This window comes from Takifugu rubripes, chromosome 2 (assembly GCF_901000725.2).
Source record: "Takifugu rubripes chromosome 2, fTakRub1.2, whole genome shotgun sequence".
In the NCBI taxonomy this organism is placed as follows: domain Eukaryota; kingdom Metazoa; phylum Chordata; class Actinopteri; order Tetraodontiformes; family Tetraodontidae; genus Takifugu; species Takifugu rubripes.
Genome location: NC_042286.1, coordinates 10866580 through 10887421, shown reverse-complemented (window position 1 = coordinate 10887421; position 20842 = coordinate 10866580). Strand labels below are relative to the sequence as shown.

Genomic DNA, 20842 nt, shown 5'->3' with positions numbered 1-20842 from the left:
AAGCAAAACTGGAAATCCAAACTCAAAACCACATTGGCACCAACTTCAAACGGCCACCAAAGTTAAAGGAGAACCCCTCATTTAATTATCCTGAGCTCAGATGAGCTCTAATGCCGTAAGGCAAATTATGCGGCTCCTGTTTGAATCTGTGACAAGTCATCTTTTCTCCAAGTCACAACCGGCTAATTTTAAATTGAAATGATGGTCAACTTTAAAATCACATTATTCTTTTGAAGAAACCGTGATCGGTTTCTGGAAAACTTCTTGGATGCATCAGTTGTCAAGATTTCTGGGTTAAGACTCTGCCGTGTTTTGTTCAGCTAACACGATTTCAAGCCTGTCGGTGTGGAGGAGGTACAAGTTTGTTGGAAGAGAGGTGTCGTGCGGGACTTTTTCCTGAGCTGTGGATTTTTTTTTAACAGAGAGAAACACAAAGTATTAAACTGTATAAGCTTTTCTTGGCTGCAGCTTCCGGGACAAAATTGGCTTTACAAATGACTTTTCCAGCGCTGCCAGCGACACCCTGCAAAAAGTTCCTGGAGCTATAGGAACAGGCGCCGTCGAAAAAATAAGCATTTAGGAGGAGAAGAGCGAGGCTGGGGGGGGGGAAGAGTCGTAAATCAAAAGGAAATTGAAGGGAGAAAAATGTTGGAAGAGGGAAGATGAGAGGAGAGGAGAGTGCTCCCAGGCAAATCCTCCCCAAATAATTCATTTCTGACCTCCTTAGTAAGTAAATGTGCTAAATAAATAAGAGCAGCGCTAGAATGTCAAAAATGGAGGATGCTGCCTGTGGCGCTTTGTCGCTCATAGTCTTGGCAGTGGCGCGAAGCGCTCTGCTTTCATTAGATGGGCAAAATAAATGGCTTCCCCTCCATCCTGAGCTGTTTGATGTTTATAAAAGAGGGGCAGAGTAGCTTCTCTCTGGATTTAATATGTTAAAAGCTACTCTTATTTTTTTAGAGTCTGACAGGGGAGTGATTCATGTCTCCTGAGTGTGTGAGTGTGTGTGTGTGTGTATGTGTGTGTGTGTGTGTGGGGGGGGGGGGGGGGTTGAACCAGAAGTTTGAAGGAGCTATAAGCCCAAGCTGCCCTGAGAACAGATTGGGTCCATATATAATTCATGGCCTCCAGCCGATCCACTCCATCCCTCCATCCAGCAGCCTCTCGTTGCCTCTCTACCCATGTTCTCCACACACTCTTGAAAATACTCACACACACACATGAAATTGGGGGAGGGGGGGGGCACTCGGCCTCCACACACTCATGAGGCCCCATCACTCGCTTCCTGTCGTCTGGCGGGGTCTGCTGGAGGGCATCACGATGCCCTGTCACAGCCGATGAAGGGCAGAGACGCCGCGACTTCCACACAGACACCTTCAGCTGTTTGGCTGGCACCTCGTAACCATGGCATCCCCTTGGCAACAGCAGCAACTTAACGAGAACACAAGGACGTGTTCAAACATCGACGTTTACACACTCTTTGTGCCCATGGTGTGAAGGTGTCCTTCCCTTCATATGTGAAGTCCTGCTAGAAAAAATAAAACAGGAGCCGTGCGTGTGTGTGTGTGTGTGAGTGTGTGTGTGCGTGTGTGTGTGTGTGTGTGTGTGTGCCAGCTTCACTATAATGTCCCCTATTTCCACCTGGATATTAATAAAGCATTTCTGATCCTGATTATTATTTAGTACCACACAAGTTATTTTCTTAAATAGCTTAAACCAACCAGCGTAATAAAACGAGCCTTAAATAATTAAATGAAATAAACTTTAAGAGACGCTTGAAGACAACAACCCCAGAGTGAAACTTGGTGTTGTTGCAATGATGTTTCTATGTGTGCGTTCCCTCATGGAGCAGCCATTACCTCCAGCTCTGGGGCCTTGTGAAGAGAAAGCGTCCCCCGTCGGTCCATTGGGGTGCCCCACACACACACACACACACACACACACACACCCACACATCTGCACACACGTTTCTTCTTTTCCTCCTTTCCCTCCGTTTATCACAGTTCTTCCACCCTTTTCTCTCCCTTCACTCTGTTTTGTTGCTGCAACAGGGTGCTTTTTGCTTTTTCCGAGATGCCCAAGAGCAAGATGAATGTGCTGTGCAGCCCCCCACCCCCTACCCCCCCCTTTACCCCGATAGCGGCGCATGCATATATTAAGTGTGATTAAATGCTGTGAAATGCCTCCATCAAGTGCTTTCTAATGGGCTTTTTTATGACATGAATTAGTCATAATGGGAGAGTGCAGCCAAAACGCTCCAACCGCCACCGCTGCCGTTGTTGTTGTTGTTGTTGTTGTTGATTTGGGTACTTCATCGTGCACACGGGAGCCCCCACTTGTATTGCAAACAGGGGGTGAGGGGGTGTTTGTACAGTATGGATAAAGTAGGCTAGCAGGCGGAATGTTGGGGGTTTTTTTGTTGTTGAGAGAAAACGTGTGATGATCAAAAGGTAAAATTGACTCACGCGAGGCTTTTTAGGGAACACGTAGGCAGCGATGAAGAACTCTTCCATTTCCCCTATTATTGGAAACCAGGCCCAGATAAGCATGGATTTGATGTGTTTCTTTGCCACGGAGCTCCCCCTGCGCACCTCGGCCCCATAGAAGGATTACATATGTATCATCAGCCGTGCTCTATGACTAATTACATCTGTGAGATGAGATTATGTGGAGGTTTACCAAGCCAATCCCTCCTCTTAGGGTATGTGTATCGCTTCCAACATGAGGTATTACACTGTGCGTCTGTGTTGGCGCGTAAGAGAGAAGGATGCCATTTAGTGGGGAACTGGCTGACACAAATCCAGTCAACTTTTTTCTTCTTTCTACATAAACCGTAAAACACTTTCCTCGGCCAAGAACTCCTCCTCAATTGTGGCCATTTCCCAACAGTTTGTGCCTCGGTTTGTTGTTTCCTTTTAGAATTGATCCCTTCCTGTCAGTTTCTTAGGCCTCCCCATCTTCTCAGTGTTGTTCTCTCCCCATCTCGGTCTCCCCTCGTGTGTTTGTCCTGGAGATAATCTCAATCCAGCGGGAGACTGACCAAACCATTCCAAGCACGTTGTTCCCTTTCTGCCAGCATATCGGTGGCTTTGGACTGCAGACACGAGCACGTGCACGCTTACACAGGTGGCTAACATTCAGCGGGTTGCTGATAAGCCCCTCTGATGTCACTTGCAGCACCATGTCATGAGCTACATTAGAGAGAAAGAGAGAGGGGAGGCTGGGAGGGAGCAGGATTGATCTCTGCCGTCACCATGGAAACAAATAACATGATCCTCTCTGAAAGCACACCTTAATTAGTTAAATTATGACTTGTGGGAGAGGGAGGAAGATGAAGGAACATGTGATGAGGAAAGGAGGAGGAATTCTTTATATCCCGATGCTGCGCGATCAGTCCTCTCATGTCTCGTGATTTTATTTTGTCTTGTTTCATGAAAACAGTAAACGAGCACGGCAGAGACAACCCTCAGCAGATTTCACTGAGACCCGCTTATCTCTCGCCCAACCTGTCGCTCCATCATGAACGTGTCTTCCTCACCTCTCTCCTCTTTCTGTAATAGACACGGGAGTTATCCAGGACCAGGCGTCAGCCAGCCCAGCACCATGGCGACCACCGTTCCCTACAGTCAGCCAACAGGGAACAACAGCTCAGACATGGGGAACGGCCAAGCTCCGGCCTACAGTATGGCACCGTCAGGTACATAAACCGAACCCGAACCCACAGAAACTAGCTTGATGAGGCTCATCTCTATTGTCCCGTAGTGAGAGGCGAGCAAGGACATTAAGAGGTGTGCGCTTAAAAAAAACATCTGCCTTGAGAAAGTATCTTTATTTCCATTCACGTACAGCCTCATTCAGCCCTCTGACAGATACACAAAGGCCCAGACCGAAGATATGACCCCGGTGGTGCTGACTCGTCTCGCTGCAAAGCGTGTCAAATACACGCCGATAAAATAGAGAACCCTTGAAGGTTACCGGGAGAACCACTCGGGATTCACTTACGTGTTTACAGTAAACGTATGGCAGAACTGACTCGCGGCTGCTCCCATTCAGAGCTGGCCAACAAGATAGCAAAAGAAATCAAGAGAATTCTCCGAGTTCACAAAGCTTTTTTTTCCTAGCCGAGCGGGCCCTCCAGTGAGCGTAGATCAATGCGGCGCATCCCTCCTCCCTCTTCCAGCCTCTCGCCCCACTTCATTGTCACTAAAAGCACCTCGGAGAGCGCCGTGGCATGTAAAATGAAAGGCGCCTTTAATTCAAAACCAAATATCAGAATGCATGACATTTGGAAAACTTCAAACAGATTAGAGCACCAAGGTTCCTCAAATGTCATCTGCGTTGCCCCTGGACTCAGAAAGAAAAAAAAGCGCTTAGTTTTCCCACTGTGCAGCTGCACACAATGGAAACATAAAGGGACGGGCCTTGCATCCAAGGACCCCTTCATTCCGTTAATAAGAATCATGCAGCTGCCGCCATGAAAGTCAGGTCCTTAAGTCCTCTGCAGCGATAAACCTCGCAAAGGTGGGGAAACACAAGACTTCTTTCTCTGTCCTCACCTTCTAGTTCTGCCTCCACGTGGCCCATTTCTCCCAAAGTAACAATGTTGAAGTAACCGAGTTTCTTCAGCGTTGACTTGGAGCTCATTGTGACCTTGACATGTGGAAATGAAATCATACAAGACTCAAACTGATCCTTTTAAGATCTTCTGTACAGCGGTTCGTAAGCTACAATTCAGCCACTTTTAAAGAAAGCGTTCACGTTTGCGTAGAGGAGATCGACGCGAGAGGGCGTGTCCATTGGTGATGACAGCTCGCCTTTAAGTTCCTTGGTCGAACACGATGAGGCGGCAAGAAAAATCCAGTTGCACTGAGTTTTGAATAGCAGTGAGGTTGTTTTTTGGAGAGAAAATAATCTCTTTTTCCTCTGCGAAGGAGCCGTGGGAGCGTCAGGAGATGGGACGACGAGCACAGATGGGAAACCAAAAACGGATGTGAAAGATGACAGCGGCACTACCAACGAACCCCACAAACCAAAGGTGACCTTCGGCGCTTCCCCTCCTCTCTTCTAGGTTCACTCCACCCTTCTGTTTTGCTGTTTTCTTTCTCCTTGCGTATTTTTTAGCGGTGGGAGCTGATCAGCATCTGCTGCCTCAGCACACTGTTTTCCTGTCGTGTTCTCGCCGTATTTAATGATTTGTTTAACATTTACCGTTCCTAATGTTTTCCTCGCTTTGTTTTTGCCCCCAGCGGTATTTTCTCTTGCTGATATTTAGGTTGCTGGGGGGGGAAAAAATAGAGATGCGGAGCAGCGAGATCGAGGGCTCGGCATCTGCTGCGTGCACATGTTATATTCATATTCAACGCAGAAAGGGAGCGTGCACCGACCGTTGTCGGGTCATCTTATTTGTCGTGGAGACCGTAAAGCGTTCGCTGCCCCGTCCGGTCAATCGCACACTGCATCACACACACTCACAGAGCTCACAATGCTGACTTCTCATTTTGGCCTACACATGCAGCTCCGCTTGGCTCAGCTCAGCAACAACAGAACGGTGCTCTCTGCCCCCCCCCCCCCCCCTTGTTTTGCTCAACGACGCCTCTCCCGCCCACACATGCCTCCATCACTTCCACTACACGTCTTCTCCCTCCAAATCCCTGTCTTTTCTTTTGCTGATTACGGTAGTAGGGCCTTTTGAATTATTTAAGGCAGCCAGAAAAGACCCCCAGTGCTCCCAAAAGAGATGATCTGTCTGCTGGGGGGGGGAGAGGAGGGAAAGAGGAAGAGTGGAGAGGGAGGTAGATATGGTTTTGCTGACACAACCATTCTGTGCACAGTCCAGAAGCACTCGTCAAGCTGTTGTTCCCTCTTTTGCACTGTCTTTAACACACTGACACACACCGATGGGAGCTAACACAATAATTCACACACATTTCTGAATTTGTAGATATTGATCCCATCACCTGGAACCATAATGTTTTGTTTGTTTGATAGTACTTAACCTCATGGAAGGGCAGTTATATAAGTGCTAAAGTGCCTTTAACATCGTATTTTGATTCTATCTGACAAAAAAGGTAAAAAGAGGTGCCCTTTGACCTTTCAACACAAGTGTAAAATGTCTATACGTGTACAAAAACTGTGTAGGCTGGAAGGAGGAAACAGAAAAGCAAACATTATTCCAGAGATCAGATTACCTTCACAGGTGGTATGTGCAAATTATAGACGTTGATCTTGTACCTCGAAGTTTGAAGTAGAAACAGTGACATCTGCTGACGTGGCAAGATTAATACAGATGTCAAACGTGCAGCTTGGAGACGCTGCGTGCTGCGGTTTTTCTTTTTAGCCATGTCTGTGTCTCGATGTTCTTGATCTTGATGTTAGATGCACGTGTATATATTGGAGGGATATTAAAAGCACCACTGGAGGAACCAGTTTGGAAGATTCGAAACGCTCCATAATGTGACTCACATGTAAAAACTGTTCTTTACCAGCTACAGGACGGCTACAGCAGCAACAGCAGCGGCGCTCCGCAGCAGTGTACATCCCAGCCAGCCACGCCGGGCGGCGCCCTGCCTGTGCCCTCCCCCCTCTCGCCCAGCCCAGCCAGTCTGTCCTCTTATCACGGAGACGACAGCGACAGCATCAGCAGCCCCCCTTGGCCCCCCAAGACCCCTTCCAGTCCAGTAAGAATGGTTATTTAATAGTATTAGATAAGGGTTTCATAAAATGCTGCCATGGGTTGCTGGGTTTTGTCTGGTCACTCAGCCAGCAGCTTACTTAAGAATGTTTAAATATTTGATGATCTTCACTGAGGGAGAAAACTTTAGCTGCAGGCAGTAGCAACACAAGGTTACGTAACATAGTTGCCTTACAATCAAAGCCTCTTGGCCTTTGGTCTTGGCCTATGATTTTTGGAACATTAAAGTTCCTCCGGAATCGGAATCATCGCCAAACATTAGTCATCTGTCTTTTGGTCACTTACCAACATTTCCTGAAATTTTCTTTAAATTCCGTAGCTCACTTTTCGAGTTGTTCAAAACCAAACGGACGGTTAAAATAACCTCCTTGATGGCTTTGACACATTTTTTGAAACATTAATGTTGGATGGGAACATCACATTGGTAACAAGCTCTACTTTTTTGGCTCTCTCATTAGAAAACCAACCCCAACTCGTCCGGCGTCAGTGGGGAGCGAATCACGCGGCTGTTCGAGTTTGGCATGGAGCCAGAACGGCGGAGCTGGGTGGAACGATACCTCAACTTCATGGAGGAGAGGGGCACACCCGTCACCCATCTCCCCACTGTGGGCAAGAAGCCGCTGGACCTCTGGAAGCTCTACGTAGCCGTTCGGGAGATAGGAGGCCTGGCCATGGTAACGTTTGGCGAGCACGTGTGATGGCGAGAGGGAAACAAGCGCACGCGTCAGCCTGCCCGTGCACGTCAGCTGTTTAGCATTCCTCGGCAAAGTGCAGCGTGGCATATGGCGCGCGTGTAAATGCTGAGAGCTGTGCTCCAGAGAACGAGACGGATGAAGTGATAGTCAATATTCCGAAAATGTCACAGTGCTTAAGCTGTGAGAAAACTCCGTGTTTGTCGAGCAGCGCGCGATAAAAAAAAAAACCCAGCTGACAAAACCTGGCGAATGGCGCCAGTGAAGCGTCAGCAACATAAGGAAATCTGACACATATCTTCCAAAATCCTCCAGTGCATTTATGCTAACTTCGTGGCCTCCCCTGCCCTCCGAATTTCTATTCCAACATTAGGAAATCAGCCGTCATTCCGTGAAAAATACCAGTCATGGGGGTTGATGGGGTTAAACCAGAGCGATATGAGGACCTGCCGAGACCTTGTTTTATTCCTGGAGACATGCAGACAGCAAAAATGGCCTCCAAGCTCCTGGACGTGCACTACTGTCTACTACAGTAATTGAATAATATTAACTAAAGGATGGGAAATGGCCCCAAACACTGAAATGTCCCCAGGATTGTGAAACGATTGCAGTCATTCTATCATGATTTCTCACTAGTTGGGGCTTCTTTTCTGAGGTACATAATATTAACTAGAATCTAAGCAACTGAAATCTCTATTATCTCTGTACTTTTTTACTGTTTAGGTAAGTAGCACAAGAAAAACCCAGCAGATCAGGAATCAGCAACAACAGAAATGATAGCAAAACATGTGCAATGCTAAATATGTGGAGCTACGGACTTATTTTGATTTGCTGAATCAGTCGTATGAATTTCCTGCCGTTCCGCCGCTCAGGTCAACAAGAACAAGAAGTGGCGCGAGCTGTCCACCGGCCTCAACCTGGGCACGTCGAGCAGCTCCGCCAACTCGCTCAAGAAGCAGTACATCCAGTTTCTGTTCGCTTACGAGTGCAAGATGGAGAGGGGAGAGGAGCCGCCGGCGGACGGCAGCGGCGGCATCGCTGGAGGGGACGGCAGGAAGCAGGTCAAGATCCAACCGCCGTCGCCTGGTAAGGCCCGATAAGACGCCAGTTTTGGGGGGGGGGGGGTAAACTCATCCGTCCGTCGGCAGCCGACACAACAGGTGCTGCTGATCAAACTACCGGCGTCTGGAATCAATAGACACAAGCGCACATTCGCACACAGGGGAGATTCAGTGGAAGGTAAAGTTATTAGCCGGAGCAACGTTATCCCAACAGATGCGCACATTACACCGGATTAGAGATGGCGCCGTGCGCTCGCGGAGCGGAAAGGTCGCGTCTCTAATTCGCTGCAGAGGTGAGAGAGGCGACCCCGGCTTTTAAAATAGAACATCAGAGCAGGTCAGCAGCCTCAGACGCTGCAGATTGCTTCAGCTGGTGGGTGGAAAAGAGCAGCCGCCTTCATTTGAATACACACACAAACACACACGAGAGCCCCAAACACTTCACTGACTGATTCATTGTAAAGTGCATTTCAGTATATTCGGGGTGGGGGTTCACCTCGAAGAGAGCGGGCTTTTAAATATATCATAAATCCAAGCCTACCTGGGATTTGCTGTTTTTAAAGTCAAACTTCTGGACTTTGGGAACCAGGGGTGTGATTAATAACCTTAAAACCACATTACCTCTCTCAAGGGGGGAAAATATTAATACGTGCACTCATACACAGCATTAAAGTTCCCAAAATGAATCATAAGGCAACCTGCATAAAATGCCTTCTGTGCTTTATTCATCTTTAACTTATGTGTAATGGGTGTTTATAGTGACCCGTCCTCTCAAAAGTGCTGAATCGCAGCAACAGAAATCCCATTATTTACTCTCCGTGTTTTCGTGCCTCCTTGACATCCTGCCAGCCTGTGTAGAGACTGACGGGGTGGTGATGTCATCGAGAATGTGTCCTGCAGGCTGGCGGTGGTGCGTTCGTGTGTGTGTGTGTGTGTGTGTTTCTGTGGAGGCGGGGGGGCGGGGGGTGATTAATGAGGGCTGGAATGTAGAACATAAACAAACCTGACCTCGCCATCACCTTCCATTCACAAAACTGGCTCCACTTACCGACTTCTTCCCCACCCCCCACCCACCCCCCAGCATTCCACCTCCCCCAATTATGTCACCCACTGACACACTCGTCGCCAGCTCTAAAGAGCACACATCAAACACAGTCCCTGCCACTGTTTTTTCTCTCCTCCAGAACCAGAGGACATCTGAGCTCATCAAGTTACATTATTATTATTATTATTATTATTATTATTATTATTACATCTCCAACCACTCATCAGAGATGATCTTAACTTAGCTATTATCTATTCGTGTGTGTGTGTGTGTGAGTGTGTGTTAGTGTTAACCTGAAGCAGGAAGATCCCGGGGAAGGTAAAGTATCCCCAACGCCCCTCTTCTGCCCCCCCCCCCACCTCTGTTCATCATCAGGGGATAACTAGCTCTCATTCTCTCTGGCTGCGTCTGCTGCCATGTAGAGGCACGAGGTGTTATTGAATAATTCAGAGTCGTCATCAATCTTTAAAGCTCCACTCTTTTTTATTTTTCCTGTGGAAACGTGCGGTGCAGGAAAAGGCCACCGAGGCTCCTCCAGAGGAAGTCTTCTCATGCTAAATGCTCATTAGGACTCTTTCATATTCTCTCTTTGTCCTTCTTTGTCATCTTTTAGCTGGAAGAGTCCATGTCTTTGGTTAAATCTGCTTCTGGGAATTTAGACTGCTGCTATTTGCTTTCATTTTATCTGGCTGGTTGTAGATCCAAAGAGTCTTTGCGGGGGTTGAGATGACTGCAGCTCAGTCCTCTTTTGATTCCCCCCAGTCATCTGAGCAATATACCATATCCAGAGACACAAGCGCCTGTTTTCCACCTTCCCTCTGACTGTACGCTAAAGCCGACGCTTTCACACCGCTGACTTTAAAAATACGCTAATAGTGTATATGTAGTAAGTCTTCAAACACACTACACCTCCATCTTGGCACAGACAAATCCTTCCCTTCTGCCGTGTGTTATTCTCCTGCCTCTTTCCTGATCTTCTCTTCCCTCACACAGGCTCCCTTTCTCATGTACGGCATCACTCTGCTTTGGCCTTAAGCCCAAAGTTATCGCTTCAACACAGCAACACGCCGCCGCAAACCGGAACCTTCCCTCCGATTGTATCGGAACACGTTTTTACACTTTTCACTGGAGATTTCTGCACTTGACCTTTAGCCGCAATTGCAAGAAATAATAAGGACGCTTGTCTCTTCCAGCTAATTCCTGCGGCTCCCTACAAGGCCCACAGACGCCACAGTCCTCTGGCAGCAGCTCCACAGCCGAGGCGGCGGGGGATCTGAAGCCCCCCACCCCTGCCACCACCCCTCTGGGGCAAGTCACCCCACTGCCCCCCAACAGGTACCATACAGTCATTCCAGTCATAAAAATGTTCTAATTCACTACTGCTGTTCTAGAAAAGCAAAGTTGCTGTCAGTATTGTTCAAAGATGCAGGACAGATATTATCGAGTTTGATAGGTTAATGCATCAACTATATCTTAAACACCCAGTGGCTTCAACATTTTATAAGGGCATAAAGGTACTTAACGTTTCACATCTATATGTGTGTAAATGCTTCACTATGAGTCATTGAAGGCATTTATATCAGCTTCTATTGGCCTGGTTCCAAACACAACACAGGGCTGCGTTTTAAGTAGTTTATTAACTTTATTTATTATGTTTCACAGAGAAAAACATTCTATTTATTGACTCGACGCGGTCCATACCATACCCATATTTTCAGCACTTGCAGCTCATCCACCTCCCCCTCCTCTCTCACCTTCCTCCCCATCTTGTCCAGGAGCAGTGTGAGTGTACAAGACCCCTTCTCAGAGGTGAGCGACCCGGCCTTCCAGAAGCGTGGCACCCCCCTGCCCCCCTCAGCACCTTATCAGCAGGGACTCACTATGCCTGACATGATGATGAGGATGCAGTATGACACCAAAGACCCCTTCGCCGGGATGAGGAAGAGTGAGTGAGGCCCACGCTGCGACACCATTTTGCATCGACACCAAACCTGGGCTTGTGTCTCCGGTCTCACGTATCAGTATTGACTCGTAACCGTGTTTGGTGTGTGTGCATGTGAAGAAAAGAGGTGTTACACCACACCCAACTTCATGGAAAACACAGCAGCTCAGTTTTCATCTCAACTTTGTCCGTCCTTTTCATCCGTCTTGTTTTTCCATCTTTCTTATCCGCCCGGACACCCGCTGAGACGCACCTGTCTGGCCAACTCACGCGGTTCAGTTTTCAGATTGAGCTGCAGTTTTTGAAAGGATAGCGGCTCTTCTGAAGGCTGCAGAGTGTAGCCGGAATGACTAATATGGTGGATGTTGGCTGCATAACAACAGTGGGAGCCTCAGATTAGCTTTAATCAAGGAAAAGGAGAGGACTGAAGGGAAAGGGTGCCACCTGGCGGGCGTCTGGAAAAATTGCGCATTCCTCCATGTTTTGTATTTTTTTTCTTACACATTTAGTCTTTGTTGGACTGTGATGTATTTAACTCTTTTGGTGCACCTTTCCAGTGGCAGGGGCAGATCCTTACATGCCAGGCCAGATGCAAGGAGGAGGCATGCAGGACATGTACGGTCGGCCGCCATCGGCCATGAGTATGAGCCGCTCTCAGTACCCGTATGGACCAGGCTATGACAGGAGGTAAGCAAAGACGTTCCCAGCAGTATTTATTTTATTTTCTTCCCTCTCTGGGGTGACTTATTGTCTACTGCGTGCATGTTGGACCGATAGTGGTCACTGCTGTGTTTGATCCTCAGGCCCGATCACGTCATGGGGATGGAAGGGAGTATGGGGCCTCCTGGGAGTCAAAACAACATGGGTCCCTCGAACAGTGAGAGCAGCATGTACCCCCCCAGCAGATACCCTTCACAACAGAGGTCAGCACCACTCTGTGCCTGTGCATGTTTGCATGTTTGTCTACAAAGACCTGGGTAAGTGATAGCTCTCTCTCTGCGCTTCAGAAACGATGGTTACAGTCAGCAGTATCCCAGCATGCCGTATGGGATGCATCCATCTGGAATGTATCCGCAGCAACAGGTGAGACGGAGGTCAGCTGTATTTACGTGACAATGCCAAATGGAAGAGTCCGTTTGCAGCATCTGCTGATTTGCATACCTACCTCGACAGTTTGTAACGAGTAAAGTCATAGCAAACGTTCTTGAATGTGTTATTATATATCATTTTATTATTTGTTATATAAACTAAGTGTTCTACATGATGTCACATTGATGATGTTGTGTGTTCTGTGTGTGTCTGAAACAATAACGCTCTTCAGCACGGCTACAAGCGTCCAATGGACAGCATGTACGGCCCCCCACCCAAGAGACATGAGAGTGACATGTATGGCATGCAGTACTCCAATCAACAGCCAGACATGTACAACCACTACGGCAGCGGCTACTCGGCTCCAGAACACAGACCCCTCCAGGGACAGTTCCCCTTTCCCTACACACGTGACCATATGACCCCCACGGGTCAGAGCCAACACGGTATGATGGGCGGCGGTCCCACCCCAAATCACGCGAGCGACGGTCCAAATATGTGGCCGTCCAGGACCGACCTCGGCTATCCCTACCCCAACAGACAGTCTCAGATGCCGCTGTACGGCTCCGTTGGTAGAGAAGACATGGACGGGCGGCCGAGGCAGGAGCAGTGGCACCGCCAGCCGCCCTACATGTCGTCATCAGGCGGCATGTGTGCTCTGTCTTCACGTCAGCCGTCGTCTTACTCCAACTCTCAGTCCATGGGCAATCACTTGCCCAGAGCACCCAGCCCGGGGGCCTTCCAGCGCTCCATGGACTCCAGGATGTCACCTAGCAAAGCGCTGTTCATGTCACCCATGAAGATGCCCAAACCCAGGATGACCATGATGGGCTCACAAGCCGGTGGGCCGCTCGGTCATTTTCCTCCCAACCTGAGGCAGGACCTCAACTACCCTCCAGGATCGGTGGAGTGCACCATGCCAAATCTCAATCCCAGACGAAAGCTAAACTCCAAGGACACCGGTGAGACACACTCCTCTAATTTGATTGATTATTAAACATTAATATTGCTGAAGTGTATATCCACCAAGTGTATTGTAGAGTGTGCTGGTGGTATCAGCATATACCACAGTAGTCATCCTGGAAAGGCCTTGTGGGAATTCAGCTTTAGGGTAAACAAGGAGGGGCCAAATATCGACCCTTGGAGGCTTCCATATTAACACCAATATAGCTTACTCACTGTTTCCTGTAGTTTACATGCTGCAGTGGTGACGCTCTGCTCGCACTGTCTCTGCGATGCCAACTTTCTCCCTCTCTGGCATTTTTGTATAGTTTATCATCACCTGAAGAAAAGGAAGCCCTTTTTCTGCTTGTCATAATTGTCCCACTTTTGATCTCAGCTTTCAGTTTGAAAATTAACACTGATCTCGGCTGTTCAGTGGCCCTTTTATCGTGCAGCGTCTGATCGGCATTGTTGATGGGGGGGGAGGGGGGTTTGCACCATTCCAAAATTTCTGTGGTTTTAATTCCAGGAACGCCTGAGGCCTGGCGTGTGATGATGTCTCTGAAGTCTGGCCTGCTGGCAGAGAGCACTTGGGCTCTAGACACCATCAACATCCTGCTGTACGATGACAGCACTGTGGCCTCCTTCAACCTCTCTCAGGTAAAAAAAACAACACATTTTCATGACGGAACTGACAAAAGCGACTCATTAAAGTCTCCGGCCTGCTGGAGTCTCTGTGAACTTAATCCTTTACCTTCACCTTCTTACGAACCCAGTTAGTGGCAGTACTGTTACATTTGAACATATTGATATCAGAATTAATCTGAATGTCAAATATAGCGTATACATTTGATAGCGTTAAACAGCGAAGTCATTATTTTGATTTTTAAGATCCGACACGTAATGCAAACGCCCTGAAAGAATACAGGTGACCTTTGACATTAGCTAGCCAGAAAATACCAAATGGGGCAGCTAGCTTTCTGTGAATAAAGGAACCGGTTAAGTTGCGTAAGGAGTAAAGGGAGTCGGTGTATTTAGATTGTTTTCAACATATAGTGGCTGTTATAAATATTGATGATGGGTTTCACAGGAAACAGTAAAACAGAAAATGTACAGATCATTAGACTGTTGTGAAATTGTTGCTTGTATACATGCTTGTAAATGTTGTTCATATGTATTTTCTTTTTGACCAGCTGCCCGGGTTCCTCGAGCTGATCGTAGAATACTTCCGACGTTTTCTGATTGAGATTTTCGGCATCCTGGAAGAGTTTGAAGTGAGGACTGTGGCTCAGAAACACCCTTCAGGCTTTGATCCTAACGAGGTGGAGAAGGTCTCCCCGGACCAGGAATACGCGTCCATCATCCCGCCTGAAGCCGCGTTGGCAGCGGAGACGCCGGTGGAGCCTGCAGGAGCTGTTGGGGAGGAGCCTTCCCCGATGGCCACACAGCCAGAGTCGGCACAGGTGAACGGCGAGAAGGAGGAGGAGGCGAGTCTCAAAGTGGAGAAGGAAGAGGAAAGAGAAGGAAATAAAGGAGAGGAGGGCGACAGAACAGAGAGTAAAACTTTAAGCGCTGAGCATGGCGCCAGTAAGCTCGAACCAAAACCTAAACAGGCCAGTAAATATGATAAGCTCCCCGTCAAGATCGTGCAAACAGAGGAGCTGATTGAGGACGCGACGGAGCGCTTAGGGTATATCACAGAGTTCACCACGGGGCTGCTGCACTGGCAGGCAGGCGGGGGAGACTCCACTTCACACATCCAAACCCATTTTGAAGCCCAGGGCCGAGCAGCTGCCAGGTCGGAGGAGAAAACGGAGCAGGAAAGCAAAGAGGTGGACGACGGGAAGGACGCGCCTCTGAAGCACATCGCCGCTACCATAGACGACGTTCTCTGTGCGCGCGTCGACGCCTTGTCGTACGCCCACCCCGCACGCTCCCTGCCATCCTACCCCTTCAGGGTGCATTCGGATGGCGAGCGGGACCACATCACCCTGCTGGAGGACGAGCCTCGGTACCTGGATGAGGCCCCGCTTTGCACCGCCTCTGCCTGGCAGGACTCCCTGGCCAAGCGGTGTCTCTGCATTTCCAACATCGTTCGCAACCTGTCTTTTATTCCCGGGAACGACTTGGATATTTCGCGCCACCCTGCTCTGGTCCTCCTCTTGGGCAAGCTGCTCCTGCTGCACCACCAGCACCCGGAGAGGAACAGAACGCCCCCCAACCTCCAGCGGGATGAGCAGCGAGAGCGAGGACTGTCGAGCAGCAAAGAGGAATGGTGGTGGGAGTGTCTGAGCGTGCTAAGGGAGAACGCCATGGTCACGCTGGCCAACATTTCGGGCCAGCTGGATCTCTCCAACTATCCGGACACTATCTGCCTCCCCATCCTCAATGGCCTTCTCCACTGGATGGTGTGCCCTTCAGCGGAGGCCCAGGACCCCTTCCCTTCAGCAGCGCCGCACTCCCAGCTCACTCCCCAGAGACTTGTGCTCGAGTGCCTCTGCAAGCTCAGCATCCTGGGCGACAACGTCGACCTTTTGCTCGCGACGCCGCCTTTCAGCCGACAGGAGAAGCTCTTCACCATCTTGGTCCGCTACGTTGGTCAGAGGAAGGCCCAGGTGTACAGAGAGATGGCCGTGGCCGTTCTCTCGCACCTGGCACAAGGAGACCCCACAGCTGCACGCGCCATCGCCATGCAGAAGAGCTGCGTGGGGAATTTGGTTGGTTTCTTGGAGGACGGCGTGAGCATGGCGCAGTACCAGCAGAACCCTCACAGCCTATTACACATGGGGCATCCCCCCATGGACCCACCCAGCATAAATATGATGTGCAGGGCAGCTAAAGGCCTGTTGGCTATGGCTAAAGTGGAGGAAAACAAGACAGAGTTTGTGTTATTCGAGAACAGATTGTTAGACCTCTCAATTTCATCGGTGCTTAACCCGGGAGTGGCGGCTGTTATTTGCCAAGTCCTCTTCCATTTAGGAAAATCATGACAAGAGGCGAGGCAGGACCCAGACTAAAGCGGACACGATATTTCTGTGGTTTTCTATTTTATTTATCTAAAAGACAGAAATGTTTGGGGTTTTTTTTGTTGTTTTTTTTAAGATTGTCCACGAAAAAAAATCTCTATACATGTTGAAACGGTTTGTTGGGAATTTGAAAGCTCATTTTAATACAAGTATTTAATACCTGCTGGTGTTGGTTGCTATGTTTGATATTTTCCTTTGGCGTTTATTTTTGTTTTACTTGTTCAGCCAAAGCTACCGCCAGAGTTCGGTGCTGAGTTACAGGTTCGTTTTGAGTCATGCAGTGTTTCTCGGTTTTATAGACGCTAATATACTTGTGCATTTCGTTAACGGAGAGTATTTATTTAAAAATGTCACAGTGTACAGTCATTTGTTTTTTGTTTTAATTATTATATTTGGCAATGCTCATGGGGGAGAGAAGTTACTGACTTTTTCAAATTGAAATGTGTATGTCTCCGCCGCTGGAAGATAAATAGTGCAATAGGACCAGAGCGAGTTGTTCCTTTTTCTGAGACGCAAACTTGCTGCAGTGTGCGCTTTTGGCCACATGGGGGCAGCATTTCACCAGCCAGGCGACTATCAGATGAGTTTAATTTATCAATCACAGCTTCAGTAGGTTCCACAGATGAACTTTGAGTTTCCTGGGCACTTGTGTTATGTCTGTTTTTTTCATCGCTGTGTATATAAACCGCTGTACAGTGGATGCACATGATTCTGTGAGTCATAATCGAGCATCGAGACGAGATGGGACTCAATGACTAATACAACAAATGCTTTTATGGTTGGTAAAATTTGTTATAGTTATACGTATTTTGTTAAAGGGGGTCAAATATTTGAACATGACGGATATACCTGATGTTTCATTGTAAAAACAACTGTATGCATTGTATAATAGCTGAGAAAACAATCGCTGGTGATCAAATGTGGAAGTGCCAGGTTGGGAAGATATCGACACGAGGTTATACGGGGGAAAAAACTCCTTTCTGTTCGTTGCGGTCCTTCATTCACGTCAATGGAGATATTTTTAAATTCGAGATAAAGCTCTGAGAGATCCGTGTGAAAATGAATCTTCAAAATGTCCTCGAAAGCTCATTGTAAAGTTTGCCTTTTTATTCGTATGACTCCACGTGTCTCTTTTATTCAGTATCCACGTTTATACTCTGTGCTGCACATGTCACAAATAAATGTACGGTTAACATCGTTACGCACCGTTGCATTATGTCCAGACAATCTTAGGCCAATAAAACTAACATCATCTGCTTACTTTGACTGCTTTCTGTTGAGTTTATCCAAATAAACTTTTTGCAGTTTAAAGTGACGTGAATGTTCAAAGAGATCTGATTTTTTTTTTAATACTTTGATTTAGGCCAGAAAAACAGATGAGCAATGAATTCTTCATTTTAATCTTTCACCTGAATCAGCTCTATCATAAAAGATTCAATTTAATCTGTAGACTGGTTTTACTCAGGATAATGGTATTTTTCATCATGATCTGCTTATCTGGACTCAGGGTAAGTCCTTGAACATTGAAATGTCTGTGAAATGTGTCCGTCCAAGTTCCAAAAACACTTCTCCCTGAACTGACTTGACATAAAGATGAGATACAGACACGCTCGGTTTGATAAAACGTGGCTTATCAGTGTGGAACCTTTTAAATTTGGTTGTTAAGCAATACCACAAAACTAAAAATGGCCGACATGAACCAAAAAATCACTTCTTTATTATGGCGGATTTTACCAAGAAGCCACATTTAATTGAATTTCCAGTCACTGCTGCAGGCATTTCTCCCTTTCATCAGCAGGCAGGGTCACATAATTCTGGTTTCCAGAGGGCCTGCGGGCTGTTGCTGTTTATTCCCGAATTCCATGAACACAACATTTGCATATGTAACATCAGCCTTAACAGCAGGACAAAAGCTGTAACACAACCTTTAAAGAGAATAAACTAAGCTCATCGCTATGGTGATGCTGATTTTGACTGTAAGTATCCCTCATCATCGTCTCTTCAAAGTTCCGCTGACACATTACAAGGCGAAAGTGCAGTTCTTCTTTGTGCCATGTCCAAACCAGCCCACGTGTTGTCCATCTCACCCTGTCTTTTAGCGTTGGCACCTTTTTTATTTCCTCCATCTTCAGCGGACGTGTTTCACGTGGGCAGCCAACCGCCGGAGAAAACCTCCTCTGACGAGCTGAGTCATCGAGGCCCGACAGGATGGAAGCTGTGGCTGACAGGAAGCCGTGCTCCTCACTGGCCGGCGCAGGTAACCCCGCGCCTCCTGGCTTTTACAGCTCCTGTAGGTCTGGATGAATGAGTGCTGGGAGCGGAGGAGCGAGGACATCTCTGACCTTTTCAGGCCAGAGATGGTAGGAAGGAAGCGTTAACGGAGCCGGGCCACATCCTGAGCTGTTGATACAGGAAACACCGGGCTGTTGGCTGGGTTTAGATGTCAACACGATCCTGCATGAGCAGCCTCCGAGGAGCATGACCCCCTATAATGTCCAGTTTTAGTCCTCATCCTTGTATCTCATCCATTTGTATTTATGGAATCAGTCGGTCGGCCCATAAAGATCCTGAACAAGCGTTCAGTTAAAACGTGGCAGCCGTTCGCGCAGTTCACTCAAGATTTGAAGTATTTCTCACATCCCAAGTGTCCTCTTCTCACCCCAAGATACGTGTGTGTGTGTGTGTGTGTGTGTGTGTGTGTGTGTGTGTGTGTGTGTGCGTGTGTAATGACTGGTGATGGTTCTGTAATCTGATTAGTAAACTAATTGCCCTTCCAAATTCTACTTTCACACAGCTAAAAAAAAAGTGCAGCGGGAGTGAAGGCACTCATCTCCACATGAAAAGCTGCTTTCTTTTCAGAGGATAATGGAGCCGAGGACGAAGAATTGTGTGTGTGTGTGTGGTGTTGAATTGTGTGTGTGTGTGTGTGTGTGTGTGCGTGTGTGTGTGCGTGAGTGTGTGTAGGTGTTATAAGGACAGATGACAGAGGAACTGTAGGCTGGTGATGCAATCATCTGTGCTAATCAACGGGGCAAACAGGAAGTTGCGTCATCAGAGGCCCGTACATGGCGCGATAGGAAGACTTGCGTTGTGAAAACACGCACATCTGTTTTTATTAGAAACAAATTTAGCGTCATTTACTCTCAATTCCGTTGCTTGTCTGTCATTTTATCACAAACCAGAATGGGCGAGGCCTCCAGGGGACGTCTCAGGTCACATTTCTGTACCTGTGAACAAGTGGTTGGAAAAGAAATTCCATGTCTGGAATGTTATGACGTTGTTTCATTTAATTAAGAAACCTACAGACATCAGAATAGTCCCAGCCCTCTACCGCCGTTCTTAGGAGCAGCTCTTTTTTGGCTTGTGTCAGTGCAGGAACTGGGACTTGTATAGGAATGTCTTTTAGAGGAACTAAAGTATAGGGAGGGGCTTTAAGAGGAACTACCAGTGATGTAAGGGCACGTCGGCTGGCCAAGGTCGTTAACGATGCCGTAAGTATTGGCATCAGGATCTGTCAGGCTGCACAACATCACTTTAAAGTTCTTCTTAGTCATATAAAAACTGTCCACATGAAAACATAGTTTTCAGGGGAAGTTCTGTCTCTGTGGTTCTATATTTAAATGCAGACGCTCTTCTCGGTGCCTTTTATTTTAGAGCCCTTGAAGAACAAGGAGAAGAGGAAGAACAGCTATTGTAAGAACAGTGACAAAATAATGAGATGCAATCATTTCCCACCATTTTCTTAAAAGCATGTGGAGCTTTGGGCTTGCGTTGCAATGGGAATGGTTTCTATGGCAACTCTGCTGGTTATTAGTGCGATTTATTCCATTAAGAAATTGCTTCCCTGAGTTTTGCGCACTGATTAAGATTTTTGCTTTAGAAATAAGGCCGTGAGAGAAAGACAAAGGTCTGTAATTGAGTTAAAAGTGTTCTATCAGGCTGGGGGGGTTAACAGCTAAATATTTGATTTTTCCAATATGAAGTGGGAGCGAGGGGCATCTTTAGTGAGCAGCAGTGTGAGGCATTTGTTCCACTTCATCCTGAATTTCAGGAGATGACTGTGATGGATTTAAAGGTTTCCTGGAGTGCGTCACATGCGTCCTGGAGCTGTTGGAATAAATCATCTGCTTCTAAACCTGTTTTGCAATGACAGATGGAGCTTTGTTTGTCTTTAATGTTGCTCTTTTGTCTTATTGCTGTTGTAGATGTTTTTGAAAAGCTCATTTAACCAAGACCTGTTGTTCCCCAGCAGCATCCCCCTGGTGGTTGTCTGCAGAATCATATCATCATGTATCATCATATGGTCCTCCATGGAGGATGCAGACCGTGTGCTGCACATGACGTCGCCACTACA

At 47.5% G+C, this 20842-nt stretch overlaps 1 protein-coding gene across 3 annotated transcripts in view; it reads left to right on the top strand.

Moving 5' to 3' along the window:
* The window catches only part of arid1b (AT-rich interactive domain 1B), a 123960-nt gene extending 106212 nt beyond the window's left edge, over positions 1–17748 (top strand). For all 3 annotated transcript variants that reach the window (XM_029826040.1, XM_029826024.1, XM_029826029.1), the window contains 13 exons: positions 3561–3697; positions 4932–5035; positions 6486–6677; positions 7150–7365; positions 8256–8469; positions 10683–10824; positions 11265–11434; positions 11989–12118; positions 12235–12354; positions 12439–12514; positions 12753–13482; positions 13992–14122; positions 14656–17748. In XM_029826040.1, coding sequence (XP_029681900.1) covers positions 3561–3697; positions 4932–5035; positions 6486–6677; positions 7150–7365; positions 8256–8469; positions 10683–10824; positions 11265–11434; positions 11989–12118; positions 12235–12354; positions 12439–12514; positions 12753–13482; positions 13992–14122; positions 14656–16452 — 4159 coding nt within the window. In that variant the 3' untranslated portion in view covers positions 16453–17748. The remainder of the gene's footprint in view (positions 1–3560; positions 3698–4931; positions 5036–6485; positions 6678–7149; positions 7366–8255; positions 8470–10682; positions 10825–11264; positions 11435–11988; positions 12119–12234; positions 12355–12438; positions 12515–12752; positions 13483–13991; positions 14123–14655) is intronic.
* Positions 17749–20842: the final 3094 nt, after the last annotated feature.